The sequence below is a fragment of the Zingiber officinale genome, chromosome 1A (genome assembly GCF_018446385.1).
Source record: "Zingiber officinale cultivar Zhangliang chromosome 1A, Zo_v1.1, whole genome shotgun sequence".
NCBI classification, from domain to species: Eukaryota; Viridiplantae; Streptophyta; class Magnoliopsida; order Zingiberales; family Zingiberaceae; genus Zingiber; species Zingiber officinale.
Window position 1 is genome coordinate 176866273 of NC_055987.1, and position 17867 is coordinate 176884139.

The 17867-nt window shown below is 39.2% G+C and overlaps 1 protein-coding gene across 2 annotated transcripts; it reads right to left on the reverse strand.

Moving 5' to 3' along the window:
• Positions 1 to 669: 669 nt before the first annotated feature.
• Positions 670 to 4890, reverse strand: LOC122038499 (lactoylglutathione lyase). Of its 2 annotated transcripts, none has more exons than XM_042598272.1 (8): positions 4729 to 4890; positions 4516 to 4653; positions 4323 to 4384; positions 1857 to 1917; positions 1691 to 1770; positions 1434 to 1504; positions 1180 to 1269; positions 670 to 1062 (listed from the first exon to the last, which is right to left on the reverse strand). In XM_042598272.1, exons 1-8 carry the CDS (start codon positions 4825 to 4827, stop codon positions 962 to 964), a joined length of 702 nt encoding a protein of 233 aa, XP_042454206.1. In that variant the 5' UTR covers positions 4828 to 4890; the 3' UTR covers positions 670 to 961. The 2 variants fall into 2 exon arrangements, with proteins under 2 accessions (XP_042454206.1, XP_042454207.1); XM_042598273.1 differs by having other exon boundaries at positions 1434 to 1527.
• Positions 4891 to 17867: the final 12977 nt, after the last annotated feature.

The following is a 17867-nucleotide window of genomic DNA, read 5'->3' on the forward strand; positions in this document are numbered from 1 at the left end:
AAACACCTTTATAAGTTAAGAAACAAAAGGATGCTCCGAAAATGAAGCATTTGTAAATTTGTAACTAGGGTTTGCTAGTTAATTCATCTAATGGAATGTTGATGATCATCAAGCAATCATATAGTTTGTTTTGTCTAAACATTCTATTTCATCCTCACATCATTAGCATTGTCGACCGGGGCGGATCCAGTGGGGGACGACATTGGCGGTCGCCCCCTCTTGCCGGCGGTGGAACCCCTAGTATTATGGAATTCCACCGATCGAAATGAAGGACATTACTCCTTGTTTATCGTGATCTATCCCACCATATTTGAATTCTAGATCCACCACTAATTATCGATCCATCCAATGGAATAATGATATGATAAATATATCAACATGACCACATTACTTTTTCCTCAAATAAGGGTCTAGAGTCATTTTACAGGTTTTGAGATCCGGAGAGGAATTTTAGAAAACTGAGAATAAATTCTGAACAATGGAAAAGAAATTTCTCAAGGGATCTCATGACATTTCACAAATTCTGAATTTTGGAGAAAGTGCAATTCAGATACAACAGTTTCTACTCTAAACAGGTAATTTCACAGAGAAGGAAAGTGAATTCCAGTATCATATATCCTTATTTTGTTGTAAAAAAATTGATCAGCTAGCAAACTGCGAGACTGAGTCAAAGATCAAAAAACTTAATGCAGACATTTTGTTCAAGTTTGATTGGTTTGGCGGATAGAAACACAGACAGTACACTCAGCAAATGAAGGCTCCAACAAGAAAGTTTCACATCGTTAGTTTATTGTGTAAGCAAAAGAGGGAAACTGGCATAGATCGGAACACTCTGCTTGAATGAAAAAAAAAAAAAAAACAGAGAACTCAAACACAACCATGGCATAGATCCGAACACTATGAGTAACTGCTGATTCACTAGACAGATGGCAGCTGGAAGCCTGGAGCATCCTCACATTGATTAAGCAGCAGCAGAAGTCACACCCCCTATAGTCTTCAAGTCAAAAATTTCAATCCAGTAGCCATCAGGATCTTTAATGAAGGCAATGCCTTTCATTTTTCCTGCACTCGGAGGACAGAAAAGAACAAGTTCATGCATAAACAATATAAATATGCACAAATAAATAAAACTATTTATCAAACTATAATTTTTATGTGAAAATTGAGTTTCCAACTTACCATCATCAGGTCTTTTCACAAACTCTACCCCTAGACGTTCAAATCGCTCGCATGCTTTGTATGTGTCATCAACAGTGATTCCAATATGGCCTGCAAGTTTCGAGCAAACATTTAAGTTCAACGGATCAAGCATCTGCTGTAGACATATTTGTGGTCTGCAAAAAAGAAGCTTATTCATCTTGCATAGTAATATTGCAGACAGCCAAAGGCATATATCATTTACAAAACCTTGATCAAACAATAATAGTACGCACCAAAGCCACGTGGTTCTGAATTTCCATTATGGTAGCCTTTAAATTCCGGATCGCTTTCTGTTCCCCAGTTGCTATTGGTAGTGAGCAAGGGAAACTTAGAAACATAATAAGCGTGCAATAAAGAGTATGCAAGTCAAACCATAGTTCTAAGGTATAATCATAGCAGAGAACTATTGGAAGGTATTAAGAGCATGCAAGTCAAACCATAGTTGTAAGGTATAATCATTGCAAAGAACTATTGAAAGGTATTTTCTTACTGTGTAAGCTCAAGTGTAGCTTTCTGACCAAAAGTCCACACGGTTCTTTCAGTTGGATCAGATGGTGCTGATGCAGTATTCTGTGCAATGAAGATGAGCATATAGTATTGTTGCAGTGATGGAAGAAAACATGTGTGTTTCAGAAACTACATGAAAAATACTCTACCTCATAACCAAGGAAGTACAAGCTGAACTTCATGTCAGGAAAATCCAATCTCTTCAGCAAGCTGATTAGATCTCACAAATGATCAAGGAAAGTAAGAGTGGATGTGGTAAATAGAGCAAGGATGATCAATTACAAGAACAGAATAGAACGTATTAATTTTATGAAGGAGACAAGATGTTTCTCTCTATTAATACTGTTGTTTTCAATACTCTTCCATTTCAAATGAGATACTAAATTAGGGTGTTAAAGCCCTCGACTGAAGGCTTATCATATCTGTCAAGACTTTTACACCAACTCATTGCCAAGATAAGTTCACAGTTGAAAGCAACTAAGAATGGATTGGCTTAAGAAGCTCATGGTCAATTTTAATACAAGCACAACCTTGACTTGATGACCCATTTAATTATAACCTTCTAAGCATGTAAAAGCATCATTTGCCCCTTCCTACTAACCTAAGCTTCTGAATTAAGTGCAAGCTAATCAAAATTTGCATGCTATTAGAGGCCGAAACCTAGCCTTATGATTAGAGATGACCAAGTCGAGATGTGGACATGAATTCAAAATTCCTAGGCCAATGTCAATGATGATTGAAGACTTAACTAGCCTTAAATTTGAATTGTGAAGCCAAGTAGTCGCTCATTTCCAATGTTTTTTTTTTATGAAAAGGTAAATATATATCATCAAAAAGCATGAAGCAAGTAGTCGCTCATTTCCAATGTGATACTAAGACAGGATGTCATATGTCGACACGGATGTTTGTACTACAAATACCCATATTAAAGAAGGCAATGCCCACAACATCATCTTGGTTCTTCCAAAAACAACTCTATCTATAATCTTACAAAATTCCTAATATTTCTTATTTTATTCTTGATGATACATGTTGGCAAAAAATGAAATTGAAAATCAATTCAAGAACCAAGAAAATAATCTAAGTTGCATAAGATCAATTGGTTGGGGAATGAATTTAATATACACTCCATTACCTAGAAATAGGTTAGCCAGTCATGTATACCAGTTATCCCAAAGAACCATGCCATTATTGTCGAAAAGGAGATATGCTAATGTTAATTTAGCCATTAGAAAGACAATTCTTGTAGTTTTTTATTTATAAGTTTGTAAGCATGCAGGAATTATGCACAAGGTTTCATATTGGTTTGGTCTTGATACTTTTAAAGAAACTATTAATGATAACATCATGATTAATTTTATTTAGTACAAGTTATAGTTTTTAATTAACTACTTGATTGTAATTGATTACTTAATAATTATTTTGATTGCTAAATGTATGTCTATTCTTGTGTTTATAAATGTCTCAGTTCATAAAGTTAAAAATGTTTACAACTAATTAAGTTTTTTTTTTATCTTTAGACACTTGTAAATTGTATCATTTGAATGATTTCCATCTAAAATTTAATATAGAACTTTTTCTTAAATAAATCTTTAATATGATCTAGTCAATGCACACCTATTGCAATTATTATATATCTTTTGATATTCCAACAAAATATAGTTAAAATAGTGAAAGGAAAAAAAAATGATGAATTATTTTCTCAACTTAATTAAATAAATTTTTATTTAGACAAAATATCATGTCAAACCTTAGCAGCTCCTCGATGCCCAAATCAAAGTCAAGAGAAGATGCAAAGGAGAAGTCTAACAATGATCTCACTAGTTTTCCATCACTAACTCACATGATCTCATTAGGTCTCCCCCAATGTCACTGAAGTTAGAATACAAAAAAATAACATTATCCTACTTAATTTTTGCATTTTATTTTTTTTTTATTTTAGATGATTAATCAAGTTAAATTGATATTTGGATTTTGGGTGCTGAGTGAAAATCATTTTAACATTGGGTGGAGCCCATTAAGTAGATATGATGATTAGATCCAATTGAGTTAAAAGGAGATTAGATTTGGACTTATTTTGATCAGTTTAACACTAAACCAGCTAAATCTTATTTAATTAGGTTAGTGTAATTTATAGGAGATTAGGAATTAAATTAATTTCCATGTCTCTCTTTCTCAATTCCTCCCCCTCCTCCTTTCTTGGGTTACCATGCTGCCAGTCGTAGCTCGCCACCACCAAACCCTGACTTTCTTCTTCCCTCTCCTCCATAGCCCTTCTCTCCCCTAGTATCTCTCTTCCTCTTGTCTCTATTTCCACAGCACACGACCACCACTGCTCGGTTACACTGTAGTCTCACTGAGCTAGTATTATCTCATATGTCGATCATCAATCTGCAGACAGAACGGTAAATTCTGCCAATTTTGACCTGCATGGTTCAGCACTTCAATCCTTGGTTATGCATGTAGGATGATGATTCATTCTATAATGTCAACAATTATCTATTAAGGTCAATTTCACAGCTTAATCTAAATAAACAGAGGTGACTACAGACTCAAAATAGTGAATACGAGATCAGCAAAATAAGCTAAAATTTTGGAAATTAGTGCGAACTTACGACATTCCCAACACGCGAGAGTAAAAGTCAAGACTAACTTTGGGATCTTTAACTCTGAACATCTGCGATCAAAATCTCAATTTTTCACGCGTGCATAAAGAGGAACTTAAAAATGATTGAGAAAAATTGACTGAACATCCAGAGTTTGACGAAGGGAAACTAAGCAGAACGACGAGGTGGACAGCGAACTTACAGTCTGCTGCAAGAAGTATCCCTTGGTGGCATCGTCGAGCTCCGTGTGGAGGCCGGGGTTGTTGGAGGGGGATTCCTTGGGATCGGACGAGGACGCAGCCATCGATGATGAACAAAATGGGCGGAATCGATGAAATTGCTGTCAACACGGTAAAAAAAACGCATCAGACGACGAAATCGGCTACAAGTTACCAAAAGGGTTAGCGAGGTAGACCTGAATCGCGAGAGAGAAGGATTTGGGAGTTGATGGCGATCTCCAGGAAGAACGGAGCAAGGAGGAGAAGCGGTGGGAGATGAGGGGAACGGCGGCCATAGTTATAGGGGGATGAGGCGAGATGACCCAGTGATGTAATATTGTAAATTTTCTTTTTTTTTTCTAGAAAATAACATGAAAAATAATGAGGGTGCCCGAGACATGTCCAGGTGCTCACGGATAAGATTATAGAAAGAGGGTTCAATAAGCACCTCGTGCACATCTTTCATGCTTGTACATTGCTCCGAAAAGCTCTCCAAAAAGCTCTCCACGATGCTGAAACATTCTTCCGACGATTCTGAATCTTCTACTCTAAAGTTGTCGGTATATTTATTTTTATTACTTGCACTTTAAAATTCTGAATTCTCTTGTAATATTTGCGCTATTAGTGGATTGTCCATCAAAAACACTTAACAAATGCGGGCCTTAGAGTAGGAGTCATTACAAACTTTGAACCAAGTAAAAAAACGTATTAGCGATTATTTTTTTCTTTACTTTATTTTCCGCTGCATATTCTTTGTTTTCTAAAAAAGTGAAAAAGTGACTCGTGCTATTCACCCCACCCCTCTAGTATATTTTTATGATCCTACATTGATAACCGAAAGGGTATATCAAGAGTATAAAAAGATAACATCTACATTCCATACTAAACTCGGCAATTTACCAAAAGGCGTACTAGGTTTAATATATTTACCAAAAGGCACATCACGGTTTTATATTTACCAAAAGGTGGAGTTTACCAAAATCAATTCCCAGATTACCCCTCTGGCTAACCTGGCAACCGCCTTTTTCAAACACATTTTTCCAAGCATCCAAGCCGAAATTAGAATTGAAAAATAATTTGTGGTTCGGATGCACGTCTTCTCACCGTCTCTCTCCCTCCATCCCTCTGTGTGGTGTTATAAACTTGAAAGAAAAAAGAAATATGAACCCTGCGCTTGCCATTACTGCTCGTGGTGGTTGGCGGGATTGCAATAGACCAGTTAGGTTTATGGCATAATTGCGTAAGAGTTGCTAGAGGAGACTAAGGACAAATTAAGTTAAGAACGTCAGCCGAAAAGGACAAACTTCTTGCAAGAGGGAAATTAGTAGAAGCACACATTTAAAGATTTAGACATGTATGTATTAATTTTTTTACTGTAAATTAGGGTAGTGAAGGTAAATAAAAATGACACTATTGGTGGGAATGGTGGCAGCAAAAAGTGTTTTTAGGGTTAATTTTGGTTGTGTGGGGAATAATATTCAACAACACCTGAATTATGATGTAATAGAAGACTTAATCGATTTAAGTCATGTTAGTTTTTGACGTTGATAGTTAAGTTTGGCTAACAATTGTTTATTTATGGTTTAGGGTTTAGTCAGTGGTGTTCCTAGTTTACAAGAAGTATCTGCTTCAAAAGGGGTCTGATATCTATGATATCAGGCCCACCTTGGGCCTGATATTGATAACGTGTTATGTGGTTAACACTTTGCTTTTACATCAGACCCTTCCTAGTTTGAGCAAAATTACAATTTAACTACAGCAATGGATTATGTAGTTGCAAATTTACTAAAATAGTTTGTAATTTATTTATCAGGGATGATCATATAACTGACGAAATTCTATCTGAGATATGGAATACTCTTGATGCAAATTCTAGCATTGGACATGCAGATAATGTAGGAGAAGTACCCAGACCAAATATTCCATCATCTTCACAGTATAGTTGTGTGCATAACACAAATAGAAATACAAGCAGTAATTTCACATTTGATCTAAATGAAGAAGCTAGTATTCAAGAAGATGAGGTTCTGAACCCGTGTGCAACACTTGTTGATTACTATGAGCCTACTTGGAGTGAGGAGGAAGGGTATTATAACCGAAATGGAGAGGAAATGCAATGCAATACAGATGTACAAGAATTCTTTGCTGATGATATGCAGATTGAACAATATGAAATATCTCAAGAGCAGTACAGTGACTTAGAGGAGGAGTTCCCAATAGCTGATGATCCATATATTCTAAATTCTCGATTGCTCCAAAGACCAATTGAAGAGGCAACAGGTCAGCATGAATATTTTGTAGGACAGATATTTCCGTCTCGACAAGAGTTCAAGAATGAACTTGTGAAGCATGTCATGGTTAAACATATGAGATATAACCCAGTTGACACTCGGAAAAATAAAGTAAAAGTTGTCTGCTTCAATCAGCCGTGTAAGTGGAGAGTAGTTGCCAGGGGGGATGTCGAGTTCATTGTTACGAAATATATAAAGGAACACCAATGTGGCACCATTAGGGAAAGTGTTGATCATCAAGCATGCTCTTCATCCTTTGTAGCTTCTTTTGTTGAAGAGCAATTTCTTGCTAATGAACAATACAAGCCAAGTATGATTATAGCAGATATAAAAGCCAGGTTCGGAGTGACCATATCCTACAGAAAAACATACATAGCTCGAGAGAAAGCGATGAAGCAAGTTGTTGGAGATTATGATCATGCATATAGAGATCTTCCACTATATCTGCGTGAGTTAAGAGTCAGGGATCCTGAAACCTATGTGGCACTACACAGGAATGGGGATAATCAGTTCCAAGGCTGTTTTTGGGGTTTTGGAGCTTGTAGAAGAGTATTCAGGTCTTATCTTCGTAAATTAATTGGAATTGATGCCACACACCTAAGAGACAAATATCTGGGTGTGTTGTTGATGACTACATCAATAGATACTAATGACAATGTCCTCCCAGTAGTCTTTGGAATCGCTGAAGTTGAATGTGGGCATGCATGGGAGTGGTTTCTGGATCATACGAAGAGATTCTTTAATGTTGATCCAGAGTCAATGAGTATAGTATCAGATAGACATCGTGGCATTATAGCAGCAGTTAGGAAAGTCTACCCTACTGTCCATCATGCTTTTTGTTGCCACCACATGTCTTGCAATATGGTAACAGATACTGGCAGTAGGTCAGGTTTAGGGTTGTTTTGGGCAGCTACTCGAGCAAACACAACACTACAATATGATCTCATAATGCAGTCCATGCTTGAAAAACATCCAGATGCTCATAAGTGGCTTCAGAACATTGACCCTAAAAGATGGGCTAATGCACACTTTAGTGGCAGAAGGTACACAATGCTAACCACCAATTGTGTAGAGAGTTTAAATGCTTTGTTCAAGGAGACGTGTGAACTTCCGATAAACAGGTTAATTGATAATACCAAAAGAAAGGTAGCTCAATGGTTCTTTAACCGTAAGGAGGAAGCGTCGAAATGGTATGTTGCGTTGACACCTCATGCTACCAAAGAAATGCAATCAAGGAGGGAGAAAGCTAGACGATATAAAGTCCACCCCCTACTCTCAATCCGAAATGGAAGTAGAGACATGGGGTGCTTCATACATTGTTGATTTGGAGAGAAAATATTGTAACTGTGGAGAGTTTCAAATTTCAGGATTGCCTTGCTCACATGCAAATGCCATCATAATTCACCGGAACATGGATACACTCCCATATTGTGAGCATTATTTTCATTCACATAATTGGAAACGACATACATGGATCGTATTTACCCCTGTCGAAGCAAGGAATTTTGGCCTAGGGGAGTCAACAACATTATAGTGCTATGTCCCCGTAGCCTTGTGCAGCCTGGTAGGCAAAAGAAGGCAAGAATCGAGTTGAATCATAATGGGAAGGTAAAAATCAAATGCAGCAGGTGCAAACAACTGAGCCATAATCGGAGGACCTGTAGAATGCCGCCAGCCCCTGGTTCTTGACTGAATTGTAAAATGGAGGAGTTGAGCCATATGTTTTGTATAAAGTACATAAATAGTTTTGTAAAAAAAACAGTTGTTAAAAGTGATGTTTCTATTATATAGGTTTATAGAGTATTTAGTGTAGGACCGTTAGAGTCGATAGAGGGGGGGTGAATATCGATTCAAAAAAGACGAGTATAGACGCAGCGGAAAAATAAAATAGACACAGATGTTTTTACTTCGTTCGGAGCCTGTGACGACTCCTACTCGAAGGCCCGTGGTCCTTGACCACTTTCGTTGGGCAATCACTAACAAGTCGAAATATGATTACAGAATGAGTACAGGAAATGCAAGTGAAAATAAAGCAATACCGACAAGGAAATTAAATAAAAACCGAAGTAGCACTTTGTCGGAACTTTGTTGGCGTCGCACTGAACGTCGAGCAGCAAGACCAGCAGTAGAAGAGTTCTCAGCTTGATTGAATTCATCTGAAGCTCCTGTCTGGGGCTTCTATTATATGCTGTTCCAGGCACCTGGATCCCTTCCGGGCGCCTGGAATGTGACGTAGCTGCACAAACCATGATGCTCCACGTGGCGACGACTCGGCTGGATAGAATTCGCCTTCCGGGCGCCCGGATCCCTTCCGGGCGCCCGGACCTCCGAGCGCTTGGATCCCCTCCGGGCGCCCGGACCACCTTGTTTCAGAAAACTCCCTTTTCCTGCAAAACAAAGTTAGTCCGAGGCAAATATGTGTCCTGTAAAACAGATTGTTAGCACAGTTAAAGTTCAACAGATGGATAAAAAGAGTATGACTTAGATTCCATCTTTCCGAGACCGGAATCTAGTCACGATCTCGACTTAGACATCCGAAATGGATCTAAGCCGGATCGACGCCTAATGTCCCCTTTCCGGGAACGCGTCCTCACAGTCACTCCCCTCCAGTGACTTACCTGCCAGACGTCCGGTCAGCCCGTCGACCCGCTTGGACTTCTCGCCAAGCGTCCGGTCAGCCCGTCGACCCGCTTGGACTTCTCGCCAGCTATTCGGTCAGCCCGTCGACCTAGCTAGACTTCTCACCAAGCGTCCGGTCAGCCCGTCGACCCGGTCGGACTTCGTGCCAGACATCCGGTCAGCCCGTCGACCTGTCTGGACTTCTCCTGCACACTCGATCAAAGTGTCAGACAACAACAAAACTAACTTAACCTATTTGTCATTCATCAAAACCTGGGTTAAATCGTTAGTGCTAATTGCACCAACATTTAGTTTGTGTTATAGTGTTATGGTAGGTATGAGAAGTGTAAACCATCACCTACAAGGCAGAAATAATACTTCACACCATATCTCCATTGTGTAAAATAAAATGCGATACATTTCAATTCAACAGGAAGGGGTTCGTAATTTCAAAGTCACGTAAATATGTAGTGAAATATAGATATGTTAAAACTCGCACAAAGGGATTGTAGTAATCCTTGCAAAATAAAATAGGACAGAAGTTCTCGGTCATTAAAATGGGGTATAAATATGTTTTCACACCAGATATACCATCTTCCCAGTTAGACCTTCACAGGGGACTTGATTTCATGTAAATCCAAGTAGAGGAGGGCCATCAGTGGGTTTTGGTCAAAACCCACTGATGGACCTAGACACCTCTGATTGGACCCATTTCAGCTCTAGTGGTATTCTGGAGTTGCAAGGACTCCAAATCTGCTGGCAAATCATTATTTAAATATCTATAGGTGCTGGGAAAAAATAATATAAAATCAGCCTCCGTTGGGCCTGATATGCTTGGTATCAGGCCCAACGTGGGCCTGATATGAGGGCATATCAGGCCCAACTTGTGTTAGTTAGAGCCCTAGAGCCAATCATTTGATGATTGTATGGACTCATTGTATCATATTCTTGTATATTAATAAAGGCATTTGTTTGGTTATTATACTTATTTGTATTAGTGCCAAATAGACTAAGCATAATAGCGTCCTTGAGTAGAAGGTTCATACCTATATCAATCGATTAGTTGAATCGATAGTGAGATGATATAGGGAACACTACTCTAAATCATTCCTAGTCGAGTATTAACATTCAGGGACAATGTTAATACAATAAGACTAGCATGTAGGTCAGCTCGATGACTTGATCTCACAAGTCATAGATATAGAGATATCAAGCTGACACATGAGTATGCATTAGAGAATGCATACTGAATGACCCGCCATGAGAAAGTATCATGGATCGTTATATGAGTGTCATATACTTTCTCATGTAGCTATTAGTATGACTATTAGTCCTTAGACCTGAAGTCACCATGGATCCCTACAAAAGGAGTTATGTACTTTGGTTTCGTCAAACGTCACCCGTAACTGGGTGGACTATAAATGCGATTACTGGGTATATAACGAATTATGCAGAGGGATGTGAGTGATGTAGATGGGATCTATCCCTCCCATATGACGGGAGCGACATCAATATTCTTGATAGAGTTAGACCACGAAGTGCATGGCCATGCCCAAATGAGTTAACATTAGATGTTGAGCTCATTTGATCGAGTGAGTCTACTTGGAGTTCAAGATTTAGATTGATTAGAGGATGACACGGTCTATGCCTCATATTGATCAATCTAGATGTCTAGGATAGAAGGACAATGTCATATATTGTGAGGAGTCACAATTAGTAGTCACAAGGTAATGTTGGATCTCGATATTCTTGTAACTTGGGTAGTAATGATGTGTTGCTAGATACCGCTCATTACTTATGCTCCTAAATGGGTTTAGGGCATTGCCAACGTTACAAGAACCTATAGGGTCACACACTTAGGATAATTAGATGGAGATTAGGTTCATATGATGAACCAAGAGGACTAGATTCATTTGATGGATCCAATTGGATTAAGAGTAATCCAAATTGGCCTAATTGAGTTAGACTCAAGATGATTCAAGTATTTAATGAGTCTATTTTAGATTATGAATTATTAAATCAATTTAATTTAATGAATTAGATTCATTATATTAAGTTGGCTTGAATCAAATGGTTGGATTAGATCAACCATGGTAGAGATTGGGTCAAGTTTGACTTGACTTGAGAAGGAAGACCAAAGGTCAATTTTGACTTGACCTTTTGCCACCTCATTGGTGAGTTGGCATTAGGTGGACCAATGATGATGTTCCACATCATCATGGTGTGCCACCTCATGGGAGTTACAACTCTTTAATGGCTCCACATTAATTGCACTTAATGTGGAAATGGGAGTTACACATGAGAAGGTGGCCGGCCACTTGAATGAGGAGAATAATTTTCATTTTGAATTTTATTCCATCATTCATTCCTTCTTCTTCCTCCTAGAGTTCTTCTTGCTCTCTCCCTCTCCTCCTTCCTTGGCCGAACCACATAGGTGCTAGCACACCTTGGTTTTTGGTCACCTCCATCTAGTGTGTCCGTGTGGATACTTCTAGAGGACCGTACGCTTGACGGTCTTGAAATCCGGCACCATTTGGACGAGCGGGATTCGCGTGGGGCGCGCATCAAGGGTAATGATCTTAACTTTAGTGTAGATCTAAAGTTTTACAAACTCGTACAAGAAAAAGGTTTTTCGAAAAATTTTGTTTACGAATCTTTGCACGAGATCCATGGCTTTGGGTGACTCGGGGTTTCGACAAGAAAAGGTTTTTCGATAATTTTGTATCGAGCCACGTGCAAAGACTTGTACGAGTTCATTTGTATTTTTATGAAAAATATGCCTTCTGTGATTTTCTGTAAAAATTGAGTTTTTAGAGTTTTTATGAGTAATTTTTCCGTAGAAGCGAAACACAAGTGTCTCGGCACTTGTAGGCTTCGGCTACCGGAAAGTTTTCTTTTAAACGGCTTCGTTTTGCCCCAAATCCGTTTGGGACAGCGGAGTCGGGTGCCATTAGATCGCAAAGGAGCAACTCACGATGGTTAGATCGTGGGTAGGGGCATTGCCCCTAACCCCGCAAGGGAATTTGCTCCGCGATTGCACCCGAAATCGCTAAAAATGAACCCGCCGGGAAGTTTTTTTTCTGAAACGGCAATGTCTCGACCCAAATCGTTTTGGGACAGCGGGTTTAGGCGCTGTTGGATCACAAAGGAACCCTCGCGATGGTTAGATCGCGGGTAGTGGCGCTGCCCCTGGGCCCCGCAAGGGGATCCGTTCCGCGCTAAACGGGACCGCCGGGAAATTTTACTCATAAAAATTGTAAAAATTATTTTTAAAATTACAGAAAAATTATGAAAAATATATAATTTTGAATTATATATTAATTTGTGATAGTCATGGCCCAAAATACCCAATAAGATTGGAATTGTGTTGTAATTCATAATACGGCCTGCGTGCCGTCATATGATTGTGTGTGCTGTATTTTTATTTTTTTTCACGGCCTGCGCGTCGTGCCTTTCTCTTATTCTGGTTGTAAATTAGATTTAGACTCGAATGTAACTCGAGTTTCAAATTGTAATGTACAAATTGGAGCGGTGGAGGGTCCACACGAGACGGAGTTTCGAGGCGGGCACGAGCAACACAAGGTGGTCAAAGGGAGGAGCTTGGAGAAGCTATTGACCCTAGGTTGATCATTCGATCTTCTCATTGGCTTGAGAAGATCGTAGTAAGGCCATGACTAAATCACAAATAGATTAATTAATTAATTGTTATGTATCTGATGCATGTTTAATAATTAATTAATTAATTAGTGCCTTAACGATTAGATTAGATCTAAGCCGTGCACATGATGCACCCTTGCGATTAGATTAGATCTAAGTCGTGCACAAGATGCATCCTTCTCAATTAGATTAGATCTAGATCAAACCAACTCTAAATGCCTAACCGTGCCGTGATACCTATCACTACCTCGATCACATGTATTGTTGAATCTGCCAAAGCAGAGCAATACATATTATCTTGGTAGGGTACGGAGGGACAATCTTGGTCCCGCCTATCAACGCATGGGTGAATACAAACTCAATTAGATTGAGTATTCCTAGTTACTCGGTTGGATCGAGTCAACTATAGGCATTCTTCCAATAGTTGGAAAGGTAGGACAAAATCACGTTTATATTAACTCTCGGGCGTATTAGCCAAAGCTAACTCGAGTTTTAATATAAATATAGATCTTGATCCTATAAACAAGAGTTGCATAGAGATGTAATTGGTAATCGTTACCTACCGATCATACTAAGCCTTGGGCGTATTAGCCAAAGCTAACTCAAGGGTTAGTATGATGTGGATCTTGTCCCACAAGAATTATAGTATTCAGTGGGAGCATCATTTAGTTAAAGGCCTAATTAAATGATTTTAAAAGAATATGATATTTATTTCTGCAAATTTTATGTTGTAGATAACCATGACGTCGAATACGAACTCTTTCTCCCTGCGTTCTGTCCTTAAGAAGGACAAGCTCAACGGAGCAAATTTCCTGGACTGGTACAGGAACCTGAGAATTGTTCTCACTCAGGAACGTAAACTGTACATTCTGGAGCAGCCCATTCTGGAGGCTCCTCCTGCCACTGCCCCGTGAGCTGACCGAGATGCTTTCAAGAAGCATCAAGATGACGCATTAGATGTGTCCTGTCTTATGCTCGCAACCATGAACTCTGAGCTTCAGAAGCAACATGAGTTGATGAGCGCTTACGATATGGTTGAACATCTTTGTCACCTATATCAAGGACAAGCAAGGCACTGGAAGAGGAACTCCAAAGAATACCTGGAAGATCTTACGAAGAAGAGAAATAAGATTTCTACTTCAGGTATAAATGTTATAGAAGTCAACCTCTCTATTTCTTCGTCGAGTATTAACATTCAGGGACAATGTTAATACAATAAGACTAGCATGTAGGTCAGCTCGATGACTTGATCTCACAAGTCATGGATATAGAGATATCAAGCTGACACATGGGTATGCATTAGAGAATGCATACTGAATGACCCGCCATGAGAAAGTATCATGGATCGTTATATGAGTGTCATATACTTTCTGATGTGGCTATTAGTATGACTATTAGTCCTTAGACCTGAAGTCACCATGGATCCCTACATAAGGAGTTATGTACTTTGGTTTCGTCAAATGTCACCCGTAACTGGGTGGACTATAAAGGCGATTACTGGGTATATAACGAATTATGCAGAGGGATGTGAGTAATGTAGATGGGATCTATCCCTCCCATATGACGGGAGCGACATCAATATTCTTGATAGAGTTAGACCACGAAGTGCATGGCCATGCCCAAATGAGTCAACATTAGATGTTGAGCTCATTTGATCGAGTGAGTCTACTTGGAGTTCAAGATTTAGATTGATTAGAGGATGACACGGTCTATGCCTCATATTGATCAATCTAGATGTCTAGGATAGAAGGACAATGTCATATATTGTGAGGAGTCACAATTAGTAGTCACAAGGTAATGTTGGATCTCGACATTCTTGTAACTTGGGTAGTAATGATGTGTTGCTAGATACCGCTCATTACTTATGCTCCTAAATGGGTTTAGGGCATTGCCAACGTTACAAGAACCTATAGGGTCACACACTTAGGACAATTAGATGGAGATTAGGTTCATATGATGAACCAAGAGGACTAGATTCATTTGATGGATCCAATTGGATTAAGAGTAATCCAAATTGGCCTAATTGAGTTAGACTCAAGATGATTCAAGTATTTAATGAGTCTATTTTAGATTATGAATTATTAAATCAATTTAATTTAATGAATTAGATTCATTATATTAAGTTGGCTTGAATCAAATGGTTGGATTAGATCAACCATGGTAGAGATTGGGTCAAGTTTGACTTGACTTGAGAAGGAAGACCAAAGGTCAATTTTGACTTGACCTTTTGCCACCTCATTGGTGAGTTGGCATTAGGTGGACCAATGATGATGTTCCACATCATCATGGTGTGCCACCTCATGGGAGTTACAACTCTTTAATGGCTCCACATTAATTGCACTTAATGTGGAAATGGGAGTTACACATGAGAAGTTGGCCGGCCACTTGAATGAGGAGAATAATTTTCATTTTGAATTTTATTCCATCATTCATTCCTTCTTCTTCCTCCTAGAGTTCTTCTTGCTCTCTCCCTCTCCTCCTTCCTTGGCCGAACCACATAGGTGCTAGCACACCTTGGTTTTTGGTCACCTCCATCTAGTGTGTCCGTGTGGATACTTCTAGAGGACCGTACGCTTGACGGTCTTGAGATCCGGCACCATTTGGACGAGCGGGATTCGCGTGGGGCGCGCATCAAGGGTAATGATCTTAACTTTAGTGTAGATCTAAAGTTTTACAAACTCGTACAAGAAAAAGGATTTTCGAAAAATTTTGTTTACAAATCTTTGCACGAGATCCATGGCTTTGGGTGACTCGGGGTTTCCGCGACGCGAAAAAGCGGTTTTCGCTGCCCGACGAACCCAACATCTTGGGCCTGATATGAGTATCATTTAATAAAGCATTATTCTATCTCCCCCTAATATAAACTCCAAACATTCTAACAGGGGCCTGATAAATAAAATAAAATAAGATCAATTTTAAAAGTCACCCTCCATAGGGTAGAAAAGAAAAGCTGTGCACGGTTCCGTGCCAACTGGCACGGAGCCATACCTTCTAATCCATTGTGTATAAATTATGTTTGACACCATATATACCATCTCCCCACCAAGACCTTCACAGGGGACTTGATTTCATGTAAATCCAAACAGGGGAGGGTCATCAGTGGGTTTTGGTCAAAACCCACTGATGGACCTAGACACCTCTGATTGGACCCATTTAAGCTCTAGTGGTATTCAAGAGTTGTAAGGACTCCAAATCTGCTGGCAAATCATTATTTAAATATCTATAGGTGCTGGAAAAAAATAATATAAAATCAGCCTCCGTTGGGCCTGATATGCTTGGATATCAGGCCCAACGTGGGCTTGATATGAGTGCATATCAGGCCCAACATGGACCTGATATGAGTATCATTTAATAAAGCCCAAAGTGGCCTTGGTATGGTATCCTTTCTTATAAATTTATACTATCTCCCCCTTTCTATAAACTCAAAATGTGATATCATGCTCCTTATGAAAAAGTAAAAAATAAAATAAAATTAGAAGGTGCTACCATAGGGTTTAAGTCTATAGCATGGCCATAAGTGGAATAAGTGGCAACTGGCACGGAGCCATACATTCTAATCCATGGTGTATAAATTATGTTTGACACCATATATACCATCTCCCCACCAAGACCTTCACAGGGGACTTGATTTCATGTAAATCCAAGTAGGGGAGGGCTATCAGTGGGTTTTGGTCAAAACTCACTGATGGACCTAGACACCTCTGATTGGACTCATATCAGCTCTAGTGGTATTATGGAGTTGAAAGGACTCCAAATCTGCTGGCAAATCATTATTTAAATATCTATAGGTGCTGGAAAAAAATAATATAAAATCAGCCTCCGTTGGGCCTAATATGCTTGGATATCAGGCCCAACGTGGGCCTAATATGAGACCATATCAGGCCCAAAGTAGCCTTGGTATGGTATCCTTTCTTATAAATTTATACTATCTCCCCCTTTCTATAAACTCAAAATGTGCTACCATGCTCCTTATGAAAAAATAAAAAATAAAATAAAATTAGAAGGTGCTACCATAGGGTTTAAGTCTATAGCATGGCCATAAGTGGAATAAGTGGCAACTGGCACGGAGCCATACCTTCTAATCCATGGCGTATAAATTATGTTTGACACCATATATACCATCTCCCCACCAAGACCTTCACAGGGGACTTGATTTCATGTAAATCCAAGTAAGGGAGGGTCATTAGTGGGTTTTGGTCAAAACTCACTAATGGACATAGACACCTCTGATTGGACTCATTTCAGTTCTAGTGGTATTCTGGAGTTGCAAGGACTCCAAATCTGTTGGCAAATCATTATTTAAATATCTATATGTGCTGGGAAAAAACAAAATAAAATCAATCAGCCTCCGTTGGGCCTGATATGCTTGGATATCAGGCCCAACGTGGACCTGATATGAGTGCATATCAGGCCCAACATGGGCTTGATATGAGACCATATCAGGCCCAAAGTGACCTTGGTATGGTATCTTTTCTTATAAATTTATACTATCTCCCCCTTTCTATAAACTCAAAATGTGCTACCATGCTCCTTATGAAAAAATAAAAAATAAAGTAAAATTAGAAGGTGCTACCATAGGGTTTAAGTCTATAGCATGGTCATAAGTGGAATAAGTGGCAACTGGCACGGAGCCATACCTTCTAATCCATGGTGTATAAATTATGTTTGACACCATATATACCATCTCCCCACACCAAGACCTTCACAGAGGACTTGATTTCATGTAAATCCAAGTAGGGGAGGACTATCAGTTAGTTTTGGTCAAAACC

What these genes read in the sequence shown, in the direction of transcription:
- LOC122038499 (XM_042598272.1), bottom strand. Translation starts at nt 4,827, where the DNA reads ATGGCCGCCGTTCCCCTCATCTCCCACCGCTTCTCCTCCTTGCTCCGT. An exon ending in TCTCGCGTGTTGGGAATGTC is followed by an intron (nt 1,918 to 4,322) that starts GTAAGTTCGCAC and finishes AGATCTAATCAG; the next exon opens with CTTGCTGAAGAGATTGGATT. An exon ending in TGTGAAAAGACCTGATGATG is followed by an intron (nt 1,063 to 1,179) that starts GTAAGTTGGAAA and finishes CTCCGAGTGCAG; the next exon opens with GAAAAATGAAAGGCATTGCC.